Genomic DNA, 23587 nt, shown 5'->3' on the forward strand with positions numbered 1-23587 from the left:
GTGCACTTGATGACTTGTCCCCCGCAGGCACCAGCAGGCCCCCCAAGGAAGGCGAGGTCCCCGGGGTGGACTATCATTTTGTAAGCGTCCAGCGCTTTCTGGAATTGGAGAAAAGCGACGCCTTGCTTGAGAGAGGAACGTATGAAGGTGAGCGCGCTCCATCCATCCTCCTTTTCAAATCAAATCAAAACAAACGTGGTGACATCATCAGGCCCGAATTGGAAAGAAGTTGACACCCCTCCAGCCCTCTCAAATGAACCACTGCATCGCCTTCACGACGATAACGGCCGTCCTTTCGTGCAGCTCGTCGGGAAGTGATTTATCGGGTCCCATGTCCAACACATTTGCCAAGTTGTTGAATGGAAGCAGACAGCAATTCATATTTTCTCTTCCCACAACCCGTCTCGGCAGTGCCCTCTTACTTAAAGGCATACTTGACTCATTGAGACATTTCAAGGGGTAAAAAGTTCATATTTTGTTGACAATTCATGTGTTAGCGTCATTATTTTTCATGTTCAATCGATACCTTTAAAAAGTCATTTTTTGACTTGCTGTCGACTGATGATATCACCTGTGCTAACGACCAATCATGGCTCAGTTTACTGACCAAACCCAGAAACCAGGTGAGCCATGATTGGCCATTACCTACTTCCTCAGCACAAGTGATGTCATTATCTGTCGACAGCAAGTAGAAAAATGACTTTTTAAAGGTATTCATTGTACATGAAAAATAATAACGTTACCACATTAATTCTGGACAAAATATTCACTTTTCACTGCAGAAAATTGTTCAATGAGTCAAGTGTCCTTTTAATAGCGCTTTGATTGAATTTCTTTTTGTAGCGTTAGCATGACATTGAACCACTTGTCCAACTATCCTATTTGTGTCTTGTGCAGCCCATCTAGGGAGTGCACTTTTACTAAGAAAATATTGACATGAAATTTTCAGACTTAAAACTGTCCCACACAACAACTTAGCATGAACCTACTGAGCATAATTCTTGTTTCAATTTGCCCCATTTAGGCCGTTCCTCCTTCTCCAAGACTTGAAATGTACACTCATTTATTCCGGCACCACAATTGGCTTGCGATTTAGCAACACTGCTCAGTATAGATTTCATTATTTCAATTTCTTCTGCAATCCGTTTAGGCAGCACCGCCCTCCCACTACAACACTTCACTTTTCAAATTGTACACCACAATTATCGCTCTCTTTGTTTAGCATTATGGAGTAGGGTTAGGGCGGATTTTTTACATTTTTTTTTTTTTTTTTTAATTTTGATTTGTTTATTTAAAATATGGAAAGTAAAAGAATATTCATAAATGACTTAGTTATCACACTTAGAATGAGTTTACATTTTTTGTAGAAATACCGTAAGTGGGGTATTTTTTTTTCATGCCTCAAGGGCTAGGTGGCGCTGCATATATAACTGAATGTTGTCATAGAGATAGCTTCAGGCCTTGACTATAAACATACATGTCGTTGGAGATTTTTTGGAGAATGTACTGGGGAGTTATTTAGCATATCATTTTTCATTGCAAAATACAAATTTTGATGCCCCACCCTCATCATATAGTATTTCGAAAAGTCAAGATTTTTCCCCCTGTCGTTGGCTCAGGTCTTGACATTGTCCAGGTCAAGTCTTAACTCAGTCGGATGAAACGTGGAGAAGAAGTGGGCAAAAGTATGCCCCCTGTAAATGTGCTAAAATTGTAAAAAATGGGACATTCAAAAATTCGTAGCTCACTTCCTGTTCATTTTAGCATATGGGTCCAAGAGACTTTTTTTGTAGGTCTTGGGCTCCCTCATACACCTAAAACTATTCATAGATCTTGCTTAAACGTACAAGCGGGGCTGCTTCGTTAAAAATTTCTAGGGGGCGCGATTGAGCCATTTTTGGAAAAATAGCACATTCTACGATAAAATATTGCTCATTTTGCCAGGCCAGATGTGTGTGCCAAGTTTCATGTGTTTCTGTGCCAGTTTAGACCCTCAAAAGTGCCGTTGTTTTCTTGGCGAACAGTGCTTAGCCACGCCCACAGCGATTCACGAAAACTCACAAACTTCATGTTGTGACATCATGAAGGCGGAAACCCTCATCTGAGCAAATATGAGGTACGTCCAGTTAACGTGGTTGGAAAAAAACGTAGAAGCAAAAAAAATCGGCAGTAGGTGGCACTATCAGTAAGATGAAATCTAAGTTTGTAGATGAGTTAAGGGCTGGACTGTCATCAATTGTGTGAAATTTTGAAGATAGGATCATCTGGGTCAAGTTAATGTAGCTTTTATTGTCACGAAAAATCTTCAGACTTTGCGGCACCGTAACGGCCACGCCCTTTGGCGAAAAGTTACAATATTCGGTGTGGGGCATGATCAACATATGAAGGGGTTTCTGACTAATTTTCAACTCTATCCCTTCCACGAGCTCGGCACAGTAGCTGAAAACGTAAAGTGTGACTTTATTATTACCACTAGGTGGCGCTATATGTATAACCGAATTTTATCGTATATATGTTTTCAGGCCATGACTATTAAGTTGCATGAGAAGTTTGAGATTTTTTGGAGCTTGTACATGGAGTTATTAAGCATTTTGTCTTTCTGGACAAATGAAATTTGAAAGGCAATTTTTGATGCCCCGCCCCCGTCATATAGTATTTCGAAAAGTCAAATTTTTTTACCCAGTTGTTGTCTCAAGTCTTGAGATGATAAATGCCAAGTTAGAAGTCAATTGGATGAAAAATGTTCGCAAAGGGGCAAAAAGCATGACCACAGTGAATGTGCCAAAATGGGCCAAAATTGGACATTCAAAAATTCATAACTCACTTCCTGTGCATTTTAGCTACATGGTACCAATAGACTTTTTTTGTGCGTCTCGGGGTGCTACACGTGCCTGCCAACTTTCGTAACTCTAGGTCAAACGTGCCGGGCTTGGTTTTTATTTTTTTACGCTAGGGGGCGCTATAGAGTCGCATTGTTATGACAACGTCAGAATATCAAATTTTTCGCCGGGCCTGAAGAATGTGCAAAGTTTGGTGAGTTTTCGTAAATATTTAGGTCTTCAAAAATGCGATCATTTCCGGAGAATAAAGAAGAAGAAGAACTAGAGCTGCAAGCAGCTATAAAGGGCCCTCGCAACCCGGGCCACGTTGGGGTATTTGCACGTCGGGGTTCTGGCATGTTCGGGTACTGTGAAATAGGAAACTGTCTAAATTGTAAATGTTTTTGACATGCTTTGTGTTTGCAAAGTTTCATGTGGGGGCCAAACCTGATGCACAATTAACAAAATAAAATCAAAATGGATTGGCACATGGCTATATAGAATACTTTTTGAATATATTAGGCATGCCTGTCAATATTCACACATCTAGCTGAATCATATAATCGGAAAGACTTCATAAAAATGTCTAGAGGGCGCTATTGAGCCATTTATTACAAATTGCACAACAAATCTCTAAATAAAATATTCATGTTCCAGACAGGTCTGGTGTGTGTGCAAAGTTTTGTGAGTTTTCGCCCATATTTAGACTCTCAAAAAAGCATTTTTCTTCACAAACAATGCATGGCTACAGCAAAGGCGTGTGACAAAATAAAAAAATTCAATAACTTTTCATCTTAAATATCTTAAGATGAAACACGCCAAAGAATGAAGATGATCTGATAAGTTCTGTTGAAAATATGACCCCTATAAAAGGCCCCAAAAAATGGCTACAAATACCAAAGTAAATCAAAATGACAGATTTCCTGTTTGGTTTAGCATATGGCTTTAGAAACTTTTTTGTAAGTCTTAGGCTGATAGGTATCCCAATTTTTTAAAATCTAGCTGAATAATACATTTCCAAAAGCTTCATAAAAATGTCTAAAGGGCGCAATTGAGCCATTTATTGCAAATTGCACAAGAAATCTCTAAAATATTCCTGTGCATGACAAGTCTGATGTGTGTGCAAAGTTTCACGAGTTTTCGCACATGTATAGACCAAAAAATAGAAGCACTTTACTTGGCAAACAATGCATTGCTATGGCAACGGCGTGCGACGAAATAAAAAACTTTCGATAACTTTGCAACATAAACATCTTAAGATGAAACAAACCAAGTTTGAAGAAGGTCGGATAAATTTTGTAGGAGCAGTTCGCTCTAGCTGCTTTGTACAACTGGGAATACTTCATTAAGAAGGATTTTTTTTTCCTTTGCAAAAAGTGCATGCCACGACAACAGCATGCGACGAAATAAAAAGCTTTCAATAACTTTTCATCTTAAATATCTTAAGATGAAACATGCCAAAGAATGAAGACGATGTGATAAGTTTTGCAGAAAATATGACCCCTATAAAAGGCCCCAAAAAGTGGCTACAAATCCCAAAGTAAATCAAAATGGCAGACTTCCTGTTTAGTTCAGCATATGGTTCCAAGAGACTTTTTTGTACATCGTGGGCTCTTATGTATGCCTCCAAATTATCATAGCTCTAGGTGAAACGTACAACCGGGAATGCTTCGTTAAAGAGGAGGGGGGTTTTTTAGCACAAAATGTGATGCCCGGCCCCTGGGGGACTTCCTGTTGGGTTTAGTACATGGCACCAAGAGACTTTTTTTGTACATCATGGGCTGTTACATATGTCTCCAAATTTTCGTAGCTCGAGCTGCTTCGTACAACTGGGAATGCTTCATTAAGAAGGATTTTTTTTCCTTTGCAAACAAGTGCATGCCACGGCAACAGCGTGCGATGAAATAAAAAGGTTTCAATAACTTTTCATCGTCAACATCTTAACATGAATCACACCAAGTTTGAAGATGATCGGATAAACTCTATACTAGGAGTTTGTTAAAATAAGACCCCTATGAAATGGCCAAAAAAATGGCAACACGTTTCAAAGTAAATCAAAATGGCGGACTTCCTGTTGGGGTTAGCACATGTTTGAAAAAGAGTTTTTTGTACTTCGAGCATTTTTCTTCACAAACAATGCATGGCTACAGCAAAGGCGTGTGACAAAATAAAAAAATTCAATAACTTTTCATCTTAAATATCTTAAGATGAAACACGCCAAAGAATGAAGACGATCTGATAAGTTCTGTTGAAAATATGACCCCTATAAAAGGCCCCAAAAAATGGCAGACTTCCTGTTTGATTCAGCATATGGCTTTAGAAACCTTTTTGTGTCTTAGGCTGATAGGTATCCCAATTTTTACAAATCTAGCTGAATCATATAATCGGAAAGACCATAAAAATGTCTAGAGGGTGCTATTGAACCATTTATTGCAAATTGAATAAGAAATCTCTCAAATATTCATGCTTATGACAAGCCTGATGTGTGTGTAAAGTTTCATGAGTTTTTGCACATGTTTAGACCAAAAAAAAGCAGCATTTTACTTGGCAAACAATGCATCGCCATGACAACGGCGTGCGACAAAATAAATAACTTTCGATAACTTTGCATCTTAAACATTTTAAGATGAAGCACACCAAGTTTGAAGACAGTCGGATAAATTTTGTAGGAGGAGTTCGTTAAAATGTGACCCCTAAAAAAGGCCACAAAAAATGGCTACAAATCCCAACGTAAATCAAAATGGCGGACTTCCTGTTTGGTTTAGCAGATGGCTCCAAGAGACTTTTTTGTACATCGTGGGCTCTTATGTATGCCTCTAAATTATCATAGCGCTAGGTGAAACGTACAACCGGGAATGCTTCGTTAAAGAGGAGTTTTTTACCTCAAAATGTGATGACCGGCCCCTACGGGACTTCCTGTTGGGTTTAGCACATGGCACCAGGAGCCTTTTTTGTACATCGTGGGCTGTTACATTTGTCTCCAAATTTTCGTAGCTCTAGCTGCTTCGTACAACTGGGAATGCTTCATTATGAAGGAATTTTTTCCTTTGCAAACTGTGCATGCCACGGCAACAGCGTGCGACGAAATAAAAAGCTTTCAATAACTTGTCGTGAAAATATGACCCCTACGAAAGGCCACAAAAAATGGCTACAAATGCCGACGTGAATCAAAATGGCGGACTTCCTGTTTGGTTTAGCAGATGGTTCAAAAAGAGTTTTTTGTATCTCCAGGGCTGTTACATACCTCTTCAAATTTTGGTAAGTCTAGGTGAAACGTACAGCCGGGCATGCTTTGTTAAAGAGGATTTTTTTAGCTCAAAATGTTATGCCCGGCCCCTGGGGGACTTCCTGTTGGGTTTAGCACAGGTCACCAAGAGACATTTTTGTACATCTTGGGCTGTTACATATGTCTACAAATTTTCGTAGCTCTAGCTGCTTCGTACAACTGGGAATGCTTCTTTAAGAAGATTTTTTTTTCCTTTGCAAACAGTGCATGCCACGACAACAGCGTGCGACGAAATAAAAAGCTTTCAATAACTTTTCATCTTCAACATCTTTAGATGAATCACACCAAGTTTGAAGATGATCGGATAAACACTGTAGGAGGAGTTCGTTAAAATAAGACCCCTATGAAATGGCCAAAAAATGGCAACACATTCCAAAGTAAATCAAAATGGTGGACTTCCTGTTAGGTTTAGCACATGGTTCAAAAATAGTTTTTTGTAGGTCATAGTCTGTTACATATGTGTACCAATTTTCGTAGCTCTGGATTAAACGTACAACCGGCAATGCTTCGTTCAGTAAGAATTATTAAACTCTAAATTTGATGCCTCGCCGCCGTCATATAGTATGTCAAAAACTCTAGATTTTTTTACCATGATGTTGTCCCAGGTGTTGAGATGGTACATCCCAAGTTTGAAGTCAATCGGGTTAACAGTGTAGGAGAAGCGGGCAAAAGTATGACCCCTGTAAATGTGCAAAAATGGGCCAAAATTGGACATTTAAATACTCATACCTCACTTCCTTTCTATTTTAGGGTATACATATCAAAGAGGTTTTTGTTCATCTGGATGTGCTACAGGTGCCACACAATTTTCATAGCCGTAGGACAATCATAGCGGGACAGGGATCCGTTTAACCTATGTAGGTGGCGCTCCAGAGCCATTTTTCTGTTATCATCTATGGCGACTTTAAAATATCAAATTTTTCGCCAGACCTGATGTGTGTGTAAAATTTGGTGAGTTTATGTTCACGTTTAGTGTCTCAAAAATGCGAAGCTAATAGGTATGCCTCCCAGTTTTCACAAATCTAGGTCAAGTCATCTTTAGTTGTGTATCGCTTGAATCATACAATTGGAAATGCTCCATAAAAATGCATAGAGGGCGCTATTGAGCACAACGTTGGGTTACTTGCACGTCAGGGTACTGGCACGTTGGGGTACTGTTACATGGAACAAGGACCATTTAAAATGTTAGTTTTTTCCATGCCTTGTCTGTGCAAAGTTTCATGAAAAAGGCCAAAAATGATGTATAATTCCCAAAATGAAATCAAAATAGCGGACTTCCTCTTTGGTTTGGCAAATGGCTACATAATACTTTTTTGTAGGTCTAGCATAATCATACAATCGGAAATGCTTCATAAAAATGTCTAGAGGGCGCTATTTATTGCAAATTGCACAATAAATCTCTGAAAATTCATGTTCATGACAAGTCTGATGTGTTTGCAAAGTTTCATGAGTTTTCATGTGTATAAAAAAAAAAAAAAGCAGCACTTGACAAACAATGCATTGCTATGGCAATAGCGTGTTACAAAATAAAAAACTTTCGATTACTTTGCATCTTAAACATCTTAAGATGAAACACACCAAGTTTGAAGACAGTCGGATAAATTTTGTAGGAGGGGTTCGTTAAAATATGACCCCTGAAAAAGGCCACAAAAAATGGCAACAAATCCCATCATAAATCAAAATGGCAGACTTCCTGTTTGGTTTAGCACATGGTTCCAAGAGACTTTTTTGTACATCATGGGCTCTTATGTATGCCTGCAAATTATCATAGCGCTAGGTGAAACGTACAACCGGGAATGCTTCGTTAAAGAGGAGTTTTTTAGCTCAAAATGTGATGCCCGGCCCCTGGGGGACTTCCTGTTGGGTTTAGCACATGGCACCAAGAGACTTTTTTGTACATCGTGGGCTGTTACATTTGTCTCCAAATTTTCGTAGCTCTAGCTGCTTCGTACAACTGGGAATGCTTCATTAAGAAGGAATTTTTTCCTTTGCAAACTGTGCATGCCACGGCAACAGCGTGCGACGAAATAAAAAGCTTTCAATAACTTTTCATCTTCAACATCTTAAGATGAATCACACCAAGTTTGGAGATGATCGGATAAACTCTGTAGGAGGAGTTCGTTAAAATAAGACCCCTATGAAATGGCCCAAAAAATGGCAACACGTTCCAAAGTAAATCAAAATGGCGGACTTCCTGTTCGGTTTAGCATATGGTTCAAAAAGAGTTTTTTGTACCTTGAGGGCTGTTACATATGTCTTCAAATGTTGGTAACTCTAGGTGAAATGTACAGCCGGGAATGCTTCATTAAGTTAGAATTTTGAAACACAAAATTTGATGCCTCGCCTCTGGCGGACTTCCTGTTAGGTTTAGCATATGGCACCAACAGGCTTTTTTGTAGATCATAGTCTGTTACATATGTGTACCAATTTTCGTAGCTCTAGATTAAACGTACCACCGGCAATGCTTCGTTAAGTAAGAATTTTGAAACTGTAAATTTGATGCCCCGCCACCGTCATATAGTATGTCAAAAACTTTTTGGCCCTCGCAACCTGGGCCACGTTGGGGTACTTGTACGTCGGGGTACTGGCACGTTGGGGTACTGTCAAATAGGACAAGGACCATCTAAAATGTTTTTGACAAGCCTTGTGTGTGCAAAGTTTTATCAAAAGGCCAAAGATGGTGTGCAATTCAAAATGGCGGACTTCCTTTTAGGTTTAGCATACGGCTACAGAATACTTTTTGTAGGTCTTAAGCTAATAGGTATGCCTCCCGGTTTTCACAAATCTAGGTCAAGTCATCTTTAGTTGTGTATCGCTTGAATCATACAATTGGAAATGCTCCATAAAAATGCATAGAGGGCGCTATTGAGCATTACGTTGGGTTATTTGCACGTCAGGGTACTGGCACGTTGGGGTACTGTTACATGGAAAAAGGACCATTTAAAATGTTAGTTTTTTCCATGCCTTGTCTGTGCAAAGTTTAATGAAAAAGGCCAAAAATGATGTATAATTCCCCAAATAAAATCAAAATAGCGGACTTCCTCTTTGGTTTGGCAAATGGCTACATAATACTTTTTTGTAGGTCTTAGGCTGATAGGGGTCTGTCCTAATTTTCATAAATCTAGCATAATCATACAATCAGAAATGCTTCATAAAAATGTCTAGAGGGCGCTATTTATTGCAAATTGCACAATAAATCTCTATAAATCTTGTTCATGACAAGTCTGATGTGTGTGCAAAGTTTCATGAGTTTTCACACATGTATAGATAAAAAAAAAAAAAAAGCAGCACTTGGCAAACAATGCATTGCTATGGCAACAGCGTGTGACAAAATAAAAAACATTCGATAACTTTGCATCTTAAACATCTTAAGATGAAACACACAAAGTTTGAAGACGGTCGGATGAATTTTGTAGGAGGAGTTCGTTAAAATATGACCCCTGAAAAAGGCCACAAAAAATGGCAACAAATCCCATCGTAAATCAAAATGGCAGACTTCCAGTTTGGTTTAGCACATGGTTCCAAGAGACTTTTTTGTACATCGTGGGCTCTTATGTATGCCTGCAAATTATCATAGCGCTAGGTGAAACGTACAACCGGGAATGCTTCGTTAAAGAAGAGTTTTTTAGCTCAAAATGTGATGCCCGGCCCCTGGGGGACTTCCTGTTGGGTTTAGCACATAGCACCAAGAGACTTTTTTGTACATCGTGGGCTGTTACATATGTCTCCAAATATTCGTAGCTCTAGCTGCTTCGTACAACTGGGAATGCTTCATTAAGAAGGAATTTTTTCCTTTGCAAACAGTGCATGCCACGGCAACAGCGTGCAACGAAATAAAAAGCTTTCAATAACTTTTCATCTTCAACATCTTAAGATGAATCACACCAAGTTTGAAGATGATCGGATCTACTCTGTAGGAGGAGTTCGTTGAAATAAGACAACTATGAAACGGCCAAAAAAATGGCACCACGTTCCAAATTAAATCGAAATGGCGGACTCCCTGTTAGGTTTAGCATATGGTTCAAAAAGAGTTTTTTGTACCTTGAGGGCTGTTACATATGTCTTCAAATGTTGGTAACTAGGTGAAACGTTCAGCCGGGAAAGCTTCATTAAGTAGGAGTTTTGAAACGCAAAACTTGATGCCCCGCCTCTGGCGGACTTCCTGTTGGGTTTAGCATATGGCACCAACAGACTTTTTTTGTAGGTCGTAGTCTATTACATATGTGTACCAATTTTCGTAGCTCTAGATTAAACGTACAAGCGGCAACGCTACGTTTAGTAAGAGTTTTGAAACTATAAATTTGATGCCTCGCCCCCGTCATATAGTTTGTCAAAAACTTTAGATTCGCGAGATGCTGTGACTATCGCGAGACCGGTAGCGAGACTGGGAAAATCTAACATGGCGGCGTCCTGCTGCTAAAATAGAATTAGCTTTATATTTCTAATTAAACCCGAATTTAACGATTAGATAAATTCGATTTTTTTCTTTTCTAAGAAAGATCGGAAATATTATCCAGTGTGGACGGCCTCGAACGCTTTATTGACGATTATTTTTATAGCTGCGCGATGGATGATCTGGCAGCTAGTCGTGATAATCCTTCGAAAAAAAGGAAAAATGACTCGTCAACAGACACGGACGATTTAGTAACCGCCGACGTATCGGTGAGTATGCTGGATTCCATAAATAAAAAACTTGACATCCTCTGTCTTATCCGCGAGGACGTCAAAGAATTAAAGGCAAGTTTGGAATTCGTTAGCCAACAGGTAAGCGATCTCCAACGAGATAATTCCGAGCTACGCTCCTCTCTCGTCGCTGTCACAGCCGAGTTGGAGACGATTAAAAAGGAAAATAAAATGCTAAAGGAAACGGTCTTAGATGTTCAATCCCGTAGTATGCGGGAAAATCTAATATTTTCAGGTATATCCGAAAATACCCCAGATAATCCAGAGAGCGAGATAAAAAAAATTTATGACATTATCGCTAAAGATCCCTCAGGGGACGGTAAATAATATCTCTTTTCACCGTGTACACCGGCTCGGAGCTCGTAAGGGCAATAAGCCCCGTCCTATTATTGCTAAGTTCGAACATTTTAAACATAAAGAATTGGTAAAAAGTAAAGGACGGGAGCTCAAAGGGACATCTTTCGGGATGAATGATCAATTCCCAAGGAGATAAACGAGCGGCGAAAAGTACTGTTTCCTATAATGAAACAAAATAGACAGGAGGGTAAACGGACTTCGATGGTCGTTGATAAATTATATATCGACGGCCAGCTATTCCGAAACCCAACCTCGACCCCTTGGCTGTTCTGACTGATAATTGGTAGAGCCGAGTATTGTGTGATTATTTGACGTATGTATATGTATGTGTATGTATATGTGTATATATGTATATATATGTGTATGTATATGTATGGATAATGGGTTACGAAACTGAGAATATGAATTCATATCATGTATAGGCTATATAATAATAATAATAATAATAATAATAATAATAATAATATAAAAATATATTCTTAAAAAAATAAAAATAATAATAATAATAAAAATAATAATCTCGCTTAGGTCACTATTTACTGGTGTATTGTTATGTTGAATCCCCCACAGATTTCCTTCACACTCACTTCCCCCCTCGTTTCTTCACTATTACACTTATCTACTTGTTATCTCTCTCTTTATATAAATTATATAAATTGCCTAATTACTCTTTTGCTATCCTACAATATGTTAATATTAATAAGCAGCTTATATAGATGTATACATAAGACTGAGTCTATATTGCTTGTATGCAGAAATTAGTTCTGGTCTCCTGGAATGTGTGTGGCGCTCGCTCCCAGGCAAAAAGAATAAAAATTTTAGACCATCTCTCAAAATTTAAGGCAGATATTTGTCTCCTACAAGAAACCCACTTACAAAAATCAGAAGAAAAATTATTTATAGATAAAAATTTTAGTCAAGTTTACTCTGCCTCCTATAATAGTAGACAAAGAGGTGTCTCTATACTTATACATAAGAATTTATTATTTACTCTAAATAATATAGTATCAGATTTAGAGGGCCGATATATTATTATCCAGGTAACTATATTTAATAAAGTATATACAATTGGTAATTTATATGCCCCAAATAATGATGACCCGGATTTTTTCCATGAATTTTTCTCTCGATTACTCGATTTAGCAACAAATTCTACTATTATTATTGGAGGGGATTTTAACACAGTCTTAAACCCGTTAATAGATCGTTCTAATAATACGATATATACAAGGCGATTACGATCCGCTAAAGTAATAGATGAATATATGGAGGATTTTGGCCTCAGCGATGGCTGGAGACTTCAAAACCCAACTAAGAAGGAATTTACTTTCTTCTCTGCGGTGCACCGATCATTCTCAAGAATTGATTTTTTCCTTACAAATAATTCTATTGTTGATAAAACTGCTATAAAAATACATTCTATAATTATAAGTGATCATGCACCAGTCTCCCTCACTCTACAAATTGACTCTACCTTTAAACTTCCCCCGATATGGCGTTTTAACATCTCATTACTGAAAGACGTAGAGTTTGATAAAATTATTAGAAGGGAGTGGGCAGATTTTTTGGAAATAAATGACTCTCCAAATATATCTCCATCTCTTCTCTGGGAAGCAGGGAAAGCGGTAATTAGAGGGAAAATTATATCATATTCAACTTATAAAAAGAAACAGGATCAAAAATTAGAAAAATACCTGGAAGATAAAATTAAACAACTAACGGATGAATATGCATTAAACCCAAATAATCAAATATGGATAGAACTACAGAATATAAAAATACAGTTAGATAACATGTTATCTAAAAAGACAGAGTTTATAATACAACAGTTGAGATATAATAATTTTGAACATAATAATAAATCAGGTAAATTCCTGGCAAATCAACTTCAACGGAATCGGGAAAAATCTCTTATAACGGCTATTAAAGATATAAATGGTGAATGCACACAATCACCAGAAGAAATTAACCATATTTTTTATAACTATTATCGAAATCTATACTCAGAAATTAATAGACCTAACCCTGAACATATTGAGGTATTCCTAAATAGCTTAAATATACCTCAGTTATCTACTGAACATAAAGATATTCTAGATGCCCCGCTTACTATAGATGAGTTGTATCGTGCTTTAGACAGTATGCCTAATGGCAGAGCACCTGGTCCAGATGGCTATCCGGCTATATTTTTTAAACATTTCTGGTTAATGTTTGCTCCATTATTTCTAAGAGTAGTAACTGAAATTAAAAGTAAGGGTGATATACGTCAAGATATGAATATAGCAGCAATTAAACTTTTATTAAAGCCAGAAAAAGACCCCACCCTCCCGTCAAGTTACCAACCGATATCACTAATTAATACCGATATTAAAATTATCGCTAAGGCCTTGGCATCTCGACTAGAGACAGTAATCTCGACAATTATTCATAGCGATCAAACAGGTTTTATTAAAGGTCGTCATTCTACTAATAATATTAGGAGGCTTTTTAACTTGATTAGTATGTCACAGCGGTATGATAAAAAGGCAGTTGTTATTTCGCTGGATGCAGAAAAAGCCTTCGATAAAGTTAACTGGTCCTTCCTCTTTGCTGTCTTAAATAAATTCGGCTTCGGGGAGTCATTCATTCAATGGGTCTCAATATTATATGATTCTCCTAAAGCTACAGTTACTACTAATGGGATTACATCACAGAGTTTTACTCTACAAAGGGGAACAAGACAAGGGTGCCCAATGTCTCCTTTATTATTTGCTATATTTATTGAGCCGCTTGCATTAGCTATACGTCAGGATAGACGGATCCAAGGAATCCACTCCGGGACAATAGAACATAAAATTAATCTATATGCCGATGATATACTACTCTATTTAGAAGAACCTGCTATCTCGCTAGGGGAAGCATTTAACTTAATAACTAAATTCTCTCACTTATCAGATTACTCTATTAACTGGACAAAATCAACATTATTACCTATTACAGAAAATTCATGGAATCCTACAAGTCAGGATCCACACTACTCCTTTCCTACAGGTAATTTAAAATACTTAGGTGTTAAAATTTCACCAAAGTTAACTGAATTAACTAATTTAAATTTTTTACCATTATTGGATAGTATCCGTAGTGATCTGGAGCGCTGGAATAATCTTCCGATCTCTTTAATAGGACGGATAGCTACTATAAAAATGAAAGTTTTACCAAAGATTAATTATTTATTTTCAATGATTCCATTTAAACCTACGTCTAACTGGTTCCAATCGCTGGACTCTGCTATCATAAAATTCTATTGGAATAAAAAAAAAGCCAAAATTAGTCTATCTACTCTTCAGGAAAGTAAATCTAAAGGAGGTTTAGAGGCACCAAACTTTATGTACTATTATATAGCTAATCAACTACAATATCTTGTGCTATGGACACAACCCAACAGAGATACTAACTGTTGGTTGCAATTGGAGCAGAAGGATTGTAATAATCTTAGACTGTTAGATTTACTCTTTATTACAAAATCAATAAAACGACATAATTGTTTTAAAACCCAATGATAGCCGCCACCCTGACTGCCTGGTGGAAGGCATTAGAAATTACAAATTCCCAATTGGCGCCCTGTGGGCTCTCTCCCATTTGGCATAACCCCGACTTTCAACTTAATAATCAGTCGTTCCATTTAAGCTTATGGGAGCAGAAAGGAATTACACACCTTCATCATCTTTTCTCAGATAATAAGTTTATATCGTATACAAACTTGGTCCAGAAATATGAAATAAAAAATGGAAATTTCTTACATTATCTGCAAGTTAAAAGTATGGTTAAGAAACAAATCCCAACACTTCAGGATACGCTCCAACTGCCTGTCTTAGCTAAAGATATTATAAAGCTTTCTCCAACAACAATAAAGAAAATATCAAAAATATATAAGTTATTTTTATACACAAATAAAACGTATTTACCGACTTTAAAATGGGAAAAAGACTTGTCTATAGTTCCGGAACCAGACTTTTGGACCCAAATCTGTGAAAATGTATTTAAAATGACCAAACAGACAAATTTGCAACTTATCCAATATAAGATACTTCATAGAACATATATTACACAATATATGATGAAAAAAATGGGACTCTCTGACTCCGACATTTGTCTCCAGTGCTCACAAAACACTGCCGATACTTATCTTCATGCTTTATGGTCATGTACTCCAGTGATGCATTTCTGGACTAAAATCTTGGAAAAGCTCGCTGATATATTAAACTGTAGGCTTCCTTTATCTCCAAGATTGTGTTTACTAGGTGACTTAACAATAACTGAGCTACCATGTAAACAATCCCAATCTATATTTATAGCCCTTACTATTGCTAAAAAAATAATCCTTGTCAATTGGAAAAATAAACAATCTCTGAATATTGACCACTGGTTAAACTTACTAATAAATTATATCTCAATGGAAAAAATCTCTGCCTTAAATAAAAATCAAGTATCAAGTTTAAACAAATATGGTCTATGTACATAGAATATTTTAATCTTAATTTGGCAACTTAATCCTGCCAAGATTCTGCCTGTTAACGAGAGCCACCACATCGTTACAACTTCTGTTTTCGCTGCTTCTGTATTTGGTATTTTGTATCTGATTGTATTTATTTTTATATAGTCAGGAACCTAGTTGCTGCTAGTGGGCTCAAGCATACCACACTATACGACACTTTACTCGCTAACTCCTTAAGATTTATTTCTAGTGGGCACTAAGCATCAACACTTGGTGTTACTGCATGCTAATTAGTAAATTTTCTTGACGCCGTCCCCCGTGGTCGGCCGGGGGTGGTTCTGCCCCCCCCCCCCCCCCCCATGTCTGCTCGGTAGCGGTTGCGTCTTGGCCGCTCCCTGGGCCCCCTGTGGGGTGCGGTGTTGGGGTGCTTTCCCTGGTGCCCGGGGCGGTGCCGTCCCGGCGCGGTCCGCTGCTCCGTGCCCGGCGGCGCGGTTCGGGGCGGGTGGGCCTCTGGTGTGCCCCGTGGCTCCCTCTCCCCTCCCCCTTCCTCCCCCCCGTCGCCTCTCCCTCCTCGCCTCCTCCCGCCCATCCTCCTCTGCCTCCCGGTCCCTTTTCCCTTGTCGCCCTCACTCCTCCTCCCCCCCCCCCCCCCCCCTCCTGCCCTGCAGCCGCCCTTTCGCCTTCTTGTCGTCTTCCCCCCGCTCCCCCCCCCCCCTTCCCTGTCTGCCCCCTGCCCCCTCCCCCTCCCCCTCCCCCTCCCTCTCCCTGGGCCTCGGGCTCCCTCCCCGGCCCGAGCGTCGGGCTCCGGGGGCCGGGCGGGGGTTTGAGGCCTGCCCCACCCCGGTAGAACTCCTGGCGCCCCGGGCGGGCTCCGGTGGCCGGTGGGCTGTCCAGTAGCCCTGCTGCGCTGGCGGCCCGCCTATTGTGGTGCCAGATGGGTGGGGTGGGGGCGGATTGGGGGGGGGGGGGGGTGCTGGGGGGCGGGCGTGCCACCTACACCCGCCGGGTTGGGTGAGGCCCCGCTGGTCGCTCCTCTTACTCACTTCACTAGTTTTGCGCTATACACTTTGTAAATATACACATAGGGCACACAACACATTTCTTGGTGGGGTGGGGAAGGGTGGAAACACCGTCTTCACCCTTCAACTCCCCTCCAATTTTAATGCACTTCATGTCCAAGGGGAGGGGTGAGTTGGGGCGGGGAGCCATCAGAGGGGATGGACTGCAGTGCCTGGCAGCGCTGTGGTCCCCCCCATCTGTGTCCCTGCCCCACCACTTTTTTAATGCACCACACATATACATATTCATTTTTTGGGGGGTGATGCGGGTGTGTCGGAGTAGGGGAAATTTTTTCCCTCTGCTCCGACTCACCTGCTCCCAATTTTAATGCACCACACGCACACACTTGTATATACACTGGGTGGGGGCCACATTCACGGTGTAAGGGTAGAGCTCGCCAGTCGGCGAGCTGGCGGACTCAGTAACAGGGTTAGGTGTCACTAGTACGCTGGCGTGACGACCGGGGCCTCTCCCCACCGGGCTCGGTGTTCTGGTGTTCTGCCTTTTCCCCTGGTGCTTCCTCCTCCGCTTCCCCCCTCCCGCCGCTGGGCTACTCTCGCACGGCTGGAGGTGGGGTGGGCACGTTTTCCCTCTCTGCGCTGCTACCCGGTGCCGGTTTCCGGGGGTGGGGGGGGGGCTCGCGGGGGGCCGGGTTCGCGGGGGGGTTGGCGGTCGTCGGGGGGGGGGGGGGCTTATTTGGGGGGGGTGGAGGTATGGGTGGGTGGGGGGTTGGGTGTTGGGGGTCGGGGTGTGTTCGGGGGTTTGTGGGCCGGGGGTGGTGGGGCCTGGGTCGTGGCGGGTGGCGGGTTTGGGTGGGTGGGGTGCGGGGGGGTCGTGGGGGGATGGGGGCTGGTGACCGGTGGGGCGCTGTGGGGGCCCGCTGGGCCTCGTTCTGCGGCCTTGGGCTCGGGGATGTGGGCCGGGGCTGGGGTGTTCCGGGCGTCTGGGTCGGTGTCCGCTCGGGTGGCTTGGGGGTGGCCTTGGTGCTGCCGCGGCCTGGGGATTTCGGGGGGGGGGGGCGGTGCTCGCTTTGCTGGACCGCGGTTGACGGCTTCTTTCTTTGGTGGTGGTCCTTATGCATGCCAGATCTGTCGCACCAGCATCTACTGAAACTCAACAGAAGTAGCCTCTCCCTCCCACAGCCCCTTGAATCAGTGGGTGCTGGGTCTGTGGATCTCACTTTGCTTTATCTATCCTTCCCTCCTTCCTCTCTTTAGTTTTTCCTCTGGTCACTTGAGATCTCAATTTATTGGAAGTTTGAGGTTTCTGGGGTTGGCATAAGACTCTGGTTTTGTAACCACGCAGGAGGGGTTTTGTTGGTGCTGGATTTCACTTTGATGGATTGGATGTACTGGCTTCTATGGATCTCACTCTGCCTTATCGATCCTTCCCTCCTTCCTCTCTTTAGTTTTTCCTCTGGTCTCTTGAGATCTCGCTAAATTTGCTGGAATTTAGAGGCTTCCGGGGTTGGCGTAAGACTTTGATTTTGTAATCATGGGGAAGGCAGGAAGTGTTTGGTCGGTGCTGGATTTCACTTTGATTTATCTTTCTTTTCTCTTTATTTTTTTCTGACCTTTTCTCTGGTCTCCTGACCATTTAAACTTCACGACTCTGGCAATATTCTGAAGTACCTGGTTAAGGCGAAGGGTAATGGGATATTTATAAGGCTTTAGGTGAATTAATGAGTATAAATTTATACGTATTTGCACGCACACGCACGCACGCACGCACGCAAACGCACGCACGCAAACGCACACACGCAAACGCACGCACACACACACAAAAAAATAAAAATAAAATAATAATAATAATAATAAAAAACTTTCGATTTTTTACCATGGTGTTGTCCCAGGTGTTGAGATGGTACATCCCAAGTTTGAAGTCAATCGGGTTAACTGAGTAGGAGAAGCGGGCAAAAGTATGACCCCTGTAAATGTGCAAAAATGGGCCAAAATTGGACATTTAAATACACATACCTCACTTCCTGTCTATTTTAGGGTACACATATCAAAGAGGTTTTTGTTCATCTGGATGTGCTACAGGTGCCACACAATTTTCGTAGCCGTAGGACAATCATAGCGGGACAGGGATCCATTTAACCTATGTAGGGGGCGCTAAGGAGCCATTTTTCTGTTATCATGTATGGCGACTTTAAAATATAAATTTTTTCGCCAGGCCTGATGTGTGGGTAAAGTTTGGTGAGTTTTCGTTCACGTTTAGTGTCTCAAAAATGCGATTGTTTGCGGAGAAGAAAAATAATAATAAGAAGAATTCCTACAAAAACAATAGGGCCTCGCAGCGGCACCGCCGCCGGTGCCGCCGCTGCTCGGGCCCTAATAAGAAGAATTCCTACAAAAACAATAGGGCCTCGCAGCGGCACCGCCGCCACCGCTGCTCGGGCCCTAATAAGAAGAAGAAGAATTCCTACAAAAACAATAGGGCCTCGCAGCGGCACCGCCGCCGCCGCTGCTCGGGCCCTAATAAGAATTCCTACAAAAACAATAGGGCCTCGCAGCGGCACCGCCGCCGGTGCCGCCGCTGCTCGGGCCCTAATAAGAATTCCTACAAAAACAATAGGACCTCGCAGCGGCACCGCCGCCGGTGCCGCCGCTGCTCGGGCCCTAATAATAATAATAGTAAGAAGAATTCCTTCAAAAAAAATAGGGCCTCGCAGCGGCACCGCCGCCGGTGCCGCCGCTGCTCGGGCCCTAATAAGAATTCCTTGAAAAAGAATAGGGCCTCGCAGCGGCACCGCCGCCGCCGCTGCTCGGGCCCTAATAATAATAATAAGAAGAAGAATTCCTTCAAAAACAATAGGGCCTCGCAGCGGTACCGCCGCCGGTGCCGCTGCTGCTCGGGCCCTAATAATAAGAATTCCTTCAGGAACAATAGGGACCTCGCAGCAGTCGCTGCTCGGGCCCTAATAAGAATTCCTTGAAAAACAATAGGGCCTCACGACGGCACCGCCGCCGCCGCTGCTCGGGCCCTAATAATAATAATAAGAAGAAGAATTCCTACAATAACAATATGGCCTCGCAGCGGCACCGCCGCCGGTGACGCCGCTGCTCGGGCCCTAATAAGAAGAATTCCTACAAAAACAACAGGGCCTTGCAGCGGCACCGCCGCCGCTGCTCGAGCCCTAATAATAATAATATTAATGATAATAATAATCCGATCGAAAAACAAAAGGGACCTCGCAGCGGTCGCTGCTCGGGCCCTAATAATAATAATAATTTTTACAAAAACAATAGGGACCTCGCAGCGGTCGCTGCTCGGGCCCTAATAATTCTTACAAAAAGAAGAGGGACCTCGCAGCGGTCGCTGCTCGGCCCTAAATAATTCTTACAAAAACAAGAGGGACCTCGCAGCGGTCGCTGCTCGGGCCCTAATAATAATAATTTTTACAAAAACAATAGGGACCTCGCAGCGGTCGCTGCTCGGGCCCTAATAAACGAAAAAATATATCACATTAACAGATTAATTTTTTTAAATGAATACGGATTTCCATTATCGCGGGTAGATTTTGGAAGATAAGACCAGTGATCGAGGGAACAGTCTGTACACAGTGGCACATGCTTCCTGTCGTTTAGGCAGCACACTCCAGCAAGCAACAACAAACGGTCTCTTTTGTCTCAATAAGTCCGGAAGCATCTCGTCTTTGTTTTGCATTAGCGCGACTTGAAGCCACTTGTAGCATTCCAAGACTTTGGCAGCCCGTCGAGGCAACAGCAAATGCACAATCTAAAAATGGCTTTATCAAGTTCTAGTTTTGTTTTTTCTTATCAGTATGAATTGGAACATGCTGCTGAATCTGGTGCCCTGTGCTTTTTCCCAGATCACTTTTACGGCACGCCCAAGCCTCTCGTCGAGCCCGCCGCGCCGCCACTAAATGTAACAGAGCGGCTCGGAGGGCAAGCGCAAGCGCAACAAGTCGCTCAGTGACATGGAAGAAAAGGCCAGCGAGGCCATCGCCATCGAGCCACCCGAGGACGAGGAAGAGGAGAGGCCCGCCCTCGTCGTCGTCAACGGCATCGCCCTCGCTCCAGGTCAGACCCGATGGCGCGGCCGCTTTTCTTTCAATTCGATTCGTTTTATTGACCGTTTTGAAATTTTGTCCCAGTTTTAGTCAAAGTTAGTTTTGATCACAGTTTGTCAGACTCATCCCCTTTTTATTTCGTCCATTTTTATTTGACTATAAATCAGACATTTTTAGTCTTTATCTTAGTCCAAGAAAACAAAATTTTATTCATCTAGTACTAGTTAACTTTTAGTCAGGACAGTCATTTTATTCTTGTATTTGTTTTTTGGTTTTTTTTGTCAGCAGATTGTTGAACATTTTGGATCTAAAATATTTCACATCAAATTTCTTCTCATCTTCTCATGAAAAACAACTTGACACACAATGATAGTGGCAACTATGGCTCTATGCGTCGAGCTAGTAAGTTAGCTAGCATTAGTTAGCGGTCGGATTAACATTATAGCATTTGCATTAATGTTACGTTATGACTATAATTGATTTATTTTTTAGCCGTGACTCCACCTCCTGACTGTCCCATGTGTTTGTTTGTGCATGTTGCACTTGCTACCTGTAAATTTGTCACAGACGTGACAGATTAGCAGAGACAAGATTTGACAAAAATCATATTTTTGTCTCATTTTTGTTCATGAACTAAAATGTCCATTGATTTTATTCCAGTTTTTATTTTCGTCTAATCTTTATTAGTCGACGAAAATGCGTACTGATTTAGTCCCAGTTATTGTTTATTAATGTGGGTTAAGTCTAGTCTTGTCTAGTTTTAGTCGGGTGGAAAATGTGTGTTGCCGAAATTATTTTTGTTGAGTTTTTGTTGACAAAATTATCCTACATTCCAGACATTTTTTTTTTCTTTCAAGCATGATCACATGAAGGGAGTGTCATAATTGAGGCATTGAGTTGGATTTTTTTTCTTTCTATTTGTGATTCCAAAGCCAAAACCACACCGGGGTCCTGTGACCCGTCTAAGCCGCTTTTTATGCGACATGTTGAGTTGAAGAGAGAGAAGGTTCATCAGTGCACTTAAGTGGCTGCAGGGAGTTAGGGAGGGAGGGAGGTGATCCTTGGATACTTTGCTTTTCTGCATTTGCTTTTGCGTTTCAGTGAAGCCATTTGCAAGCTTTGCTGCATGAGCTTTCATACTTAGCTAGGATGAAGTTTTGGTTTGACCGCAAGGAGCCTCAACGAGGTAGGAAGGATCCTTTCTTGGATTGCTGTCCACTTGGGTATGACAATTTGTCAGTATTGAGATGAGCACTTTTGCGTCTCTGTCTGTTTCTAATCTGATTTCTTCTTGATGTAATTGGGGATTAGAGGAGCCCGATTTTCCAGGCATAATCGGGATCCAAAAGATGACCGCAATTTCCCCTGCCATGTCTGCAGGTAGTCGGCTTTTTCAGTCAAATCAGATTTTCTTTTCTGACCCCAAAAAACCTTTTTTTTTCTTTTTCTGCTGCATTGTTTGATTTCATTCAATGGGCATTGTGCTGCTCCTTCTGGTGCAAATACCTTGGCCACCAGAGGCAGTATCATACATTCAAAAGGTTAAAGGGATACTAGTTCATATTTTGTCTATAATTGAAGTGGTAACGTCATTATTTTTCATGTCCAATCAATACCTTTAAAAAGTCATTTTTCTATTTGCTGTCGACTGATGATGACATTACTCATCTGTGCTGAGGAAGTAGGTCACGACCAATCACGGCTCACCTGTTTTCTTGGTTTGGTGAGTAAACTGAGCCATTACCACATTAATTATAGACAAAATATGAACTTTTGACTGCTGAAAATGGCTCAATGAGTCAAAGAATTTTTCCTTGAGTATTGTAATATTGTTGGTGTACATATTGGTCCACAGTTTGCGTTCAAATATCCGTTAACATAACATTATAACACTGATTCCATTCGTTGGCGTTGTTGCATTGTTATGAAAGGCTGACACATGCACGACTTTTGGCCACGATCTTGAGCGAAACGTCAATCACACACTGAACAGCACTTTATAGCTTTTTTTTATTTATGTATACATTTGTTTATGTATTCGTTTATGTATTTATTTATTTATCCCCTGGATATTTCATGGGATGGGGCCAGACAGGTGCATCTCGAGGGGGGGGGGGGAATGCCCCGCTGCAGCGCTGCGCCTGCATGGAGCGCGCACGCATCCGTGCAACCCGTCCGGCAACGGCGACGTGAATAGAGGACCAAAATATATTGTGACTGTTGTTCTAATAATTTCAGAGATTTGGGCATATGAGTAGGGATGGGCACATATTTAGTGAGGATCGATCACATTTTCATAGTCGGGCCAGGCCTCGCCGCCTTAACTGTCACACGCTCTCACTTGAAAGTTTCCCCCCCCCCCCCCCCCTCGGAGTGAGTGGTGTACTATCCAATGCACCGTACTAAAACAAGTCAAATATGAATAAATGAAGCAGTATAAAAAATACTCAAACAATATAATATTTCATTGTTTGATAAAATAATAAAACAAGATGGCATCCCGCAAATTAATGAACAAAATTGGCTACATTGCCCCGGCGCATATAGGCCTAAATAAATTAAAATACAGTGTTGGCTACTAAATCATATTTTAAACACTATTGAGGAGCAGGGAGCGCAAGCAATGCGCTCACATCACACTTGTCCCATGCGTGCTCCATTCACGCAAACACTCCCTGTCCTTGCCTCTTTTTTTTTTTTTTTGTCCCACCTTCCCTACAAACGGTGGCCGACGCGTCTCTCTTGGCAAGACAACACGCGATGATCGGCTGGTGTCTTGTCGCGTTCAGACGTGTAGTGTGACGACACACCCCATCCACGACACGGAGCGAATTTGTCGGGTAATGTGACAGCGCAACTGTCGTGTAAGACAA

General features: G+C 41.6%; 1 protein-coding gene across 1 annotated transcript in view; it reads left to right on the forward strand.

Moving 5' to 3' along the window:
- The window catches only part of magi2a (membrane associated guanylate kinase, WW and PDZ domain containing 2a), a 550070-nt gene that overhangs the window by 194021 nt on the left and 332462 nt on the right, over nt 1-23587 (forward strand). Inside the window, 3 exon segments of the mRNA XM_077498878.1 lie at nt 28-147; nt 20514-20577; nt 20579-20724. Coding sequence (XP_077355004.1) covers nt 28-147; nt 20514-20577; nt 20579-20724 — 330 coding nt within the window.

The sequence above is a fragment of the Festucalex cinctus genome, chromosome 16 (genome assembly GCF_051991245.1).
Source record: "Festucalex cinctus isolate MCC-2025b chromosome 16, RoL_Fcin_1.0, whole genome shotgun sequence".
Lineage (NCBI taxonomy): Eukaryota > Metazoa > Chordata > Actinopteri > Syngnathiformes > Syngnathidae > Festucalex > Festucalex cinctus.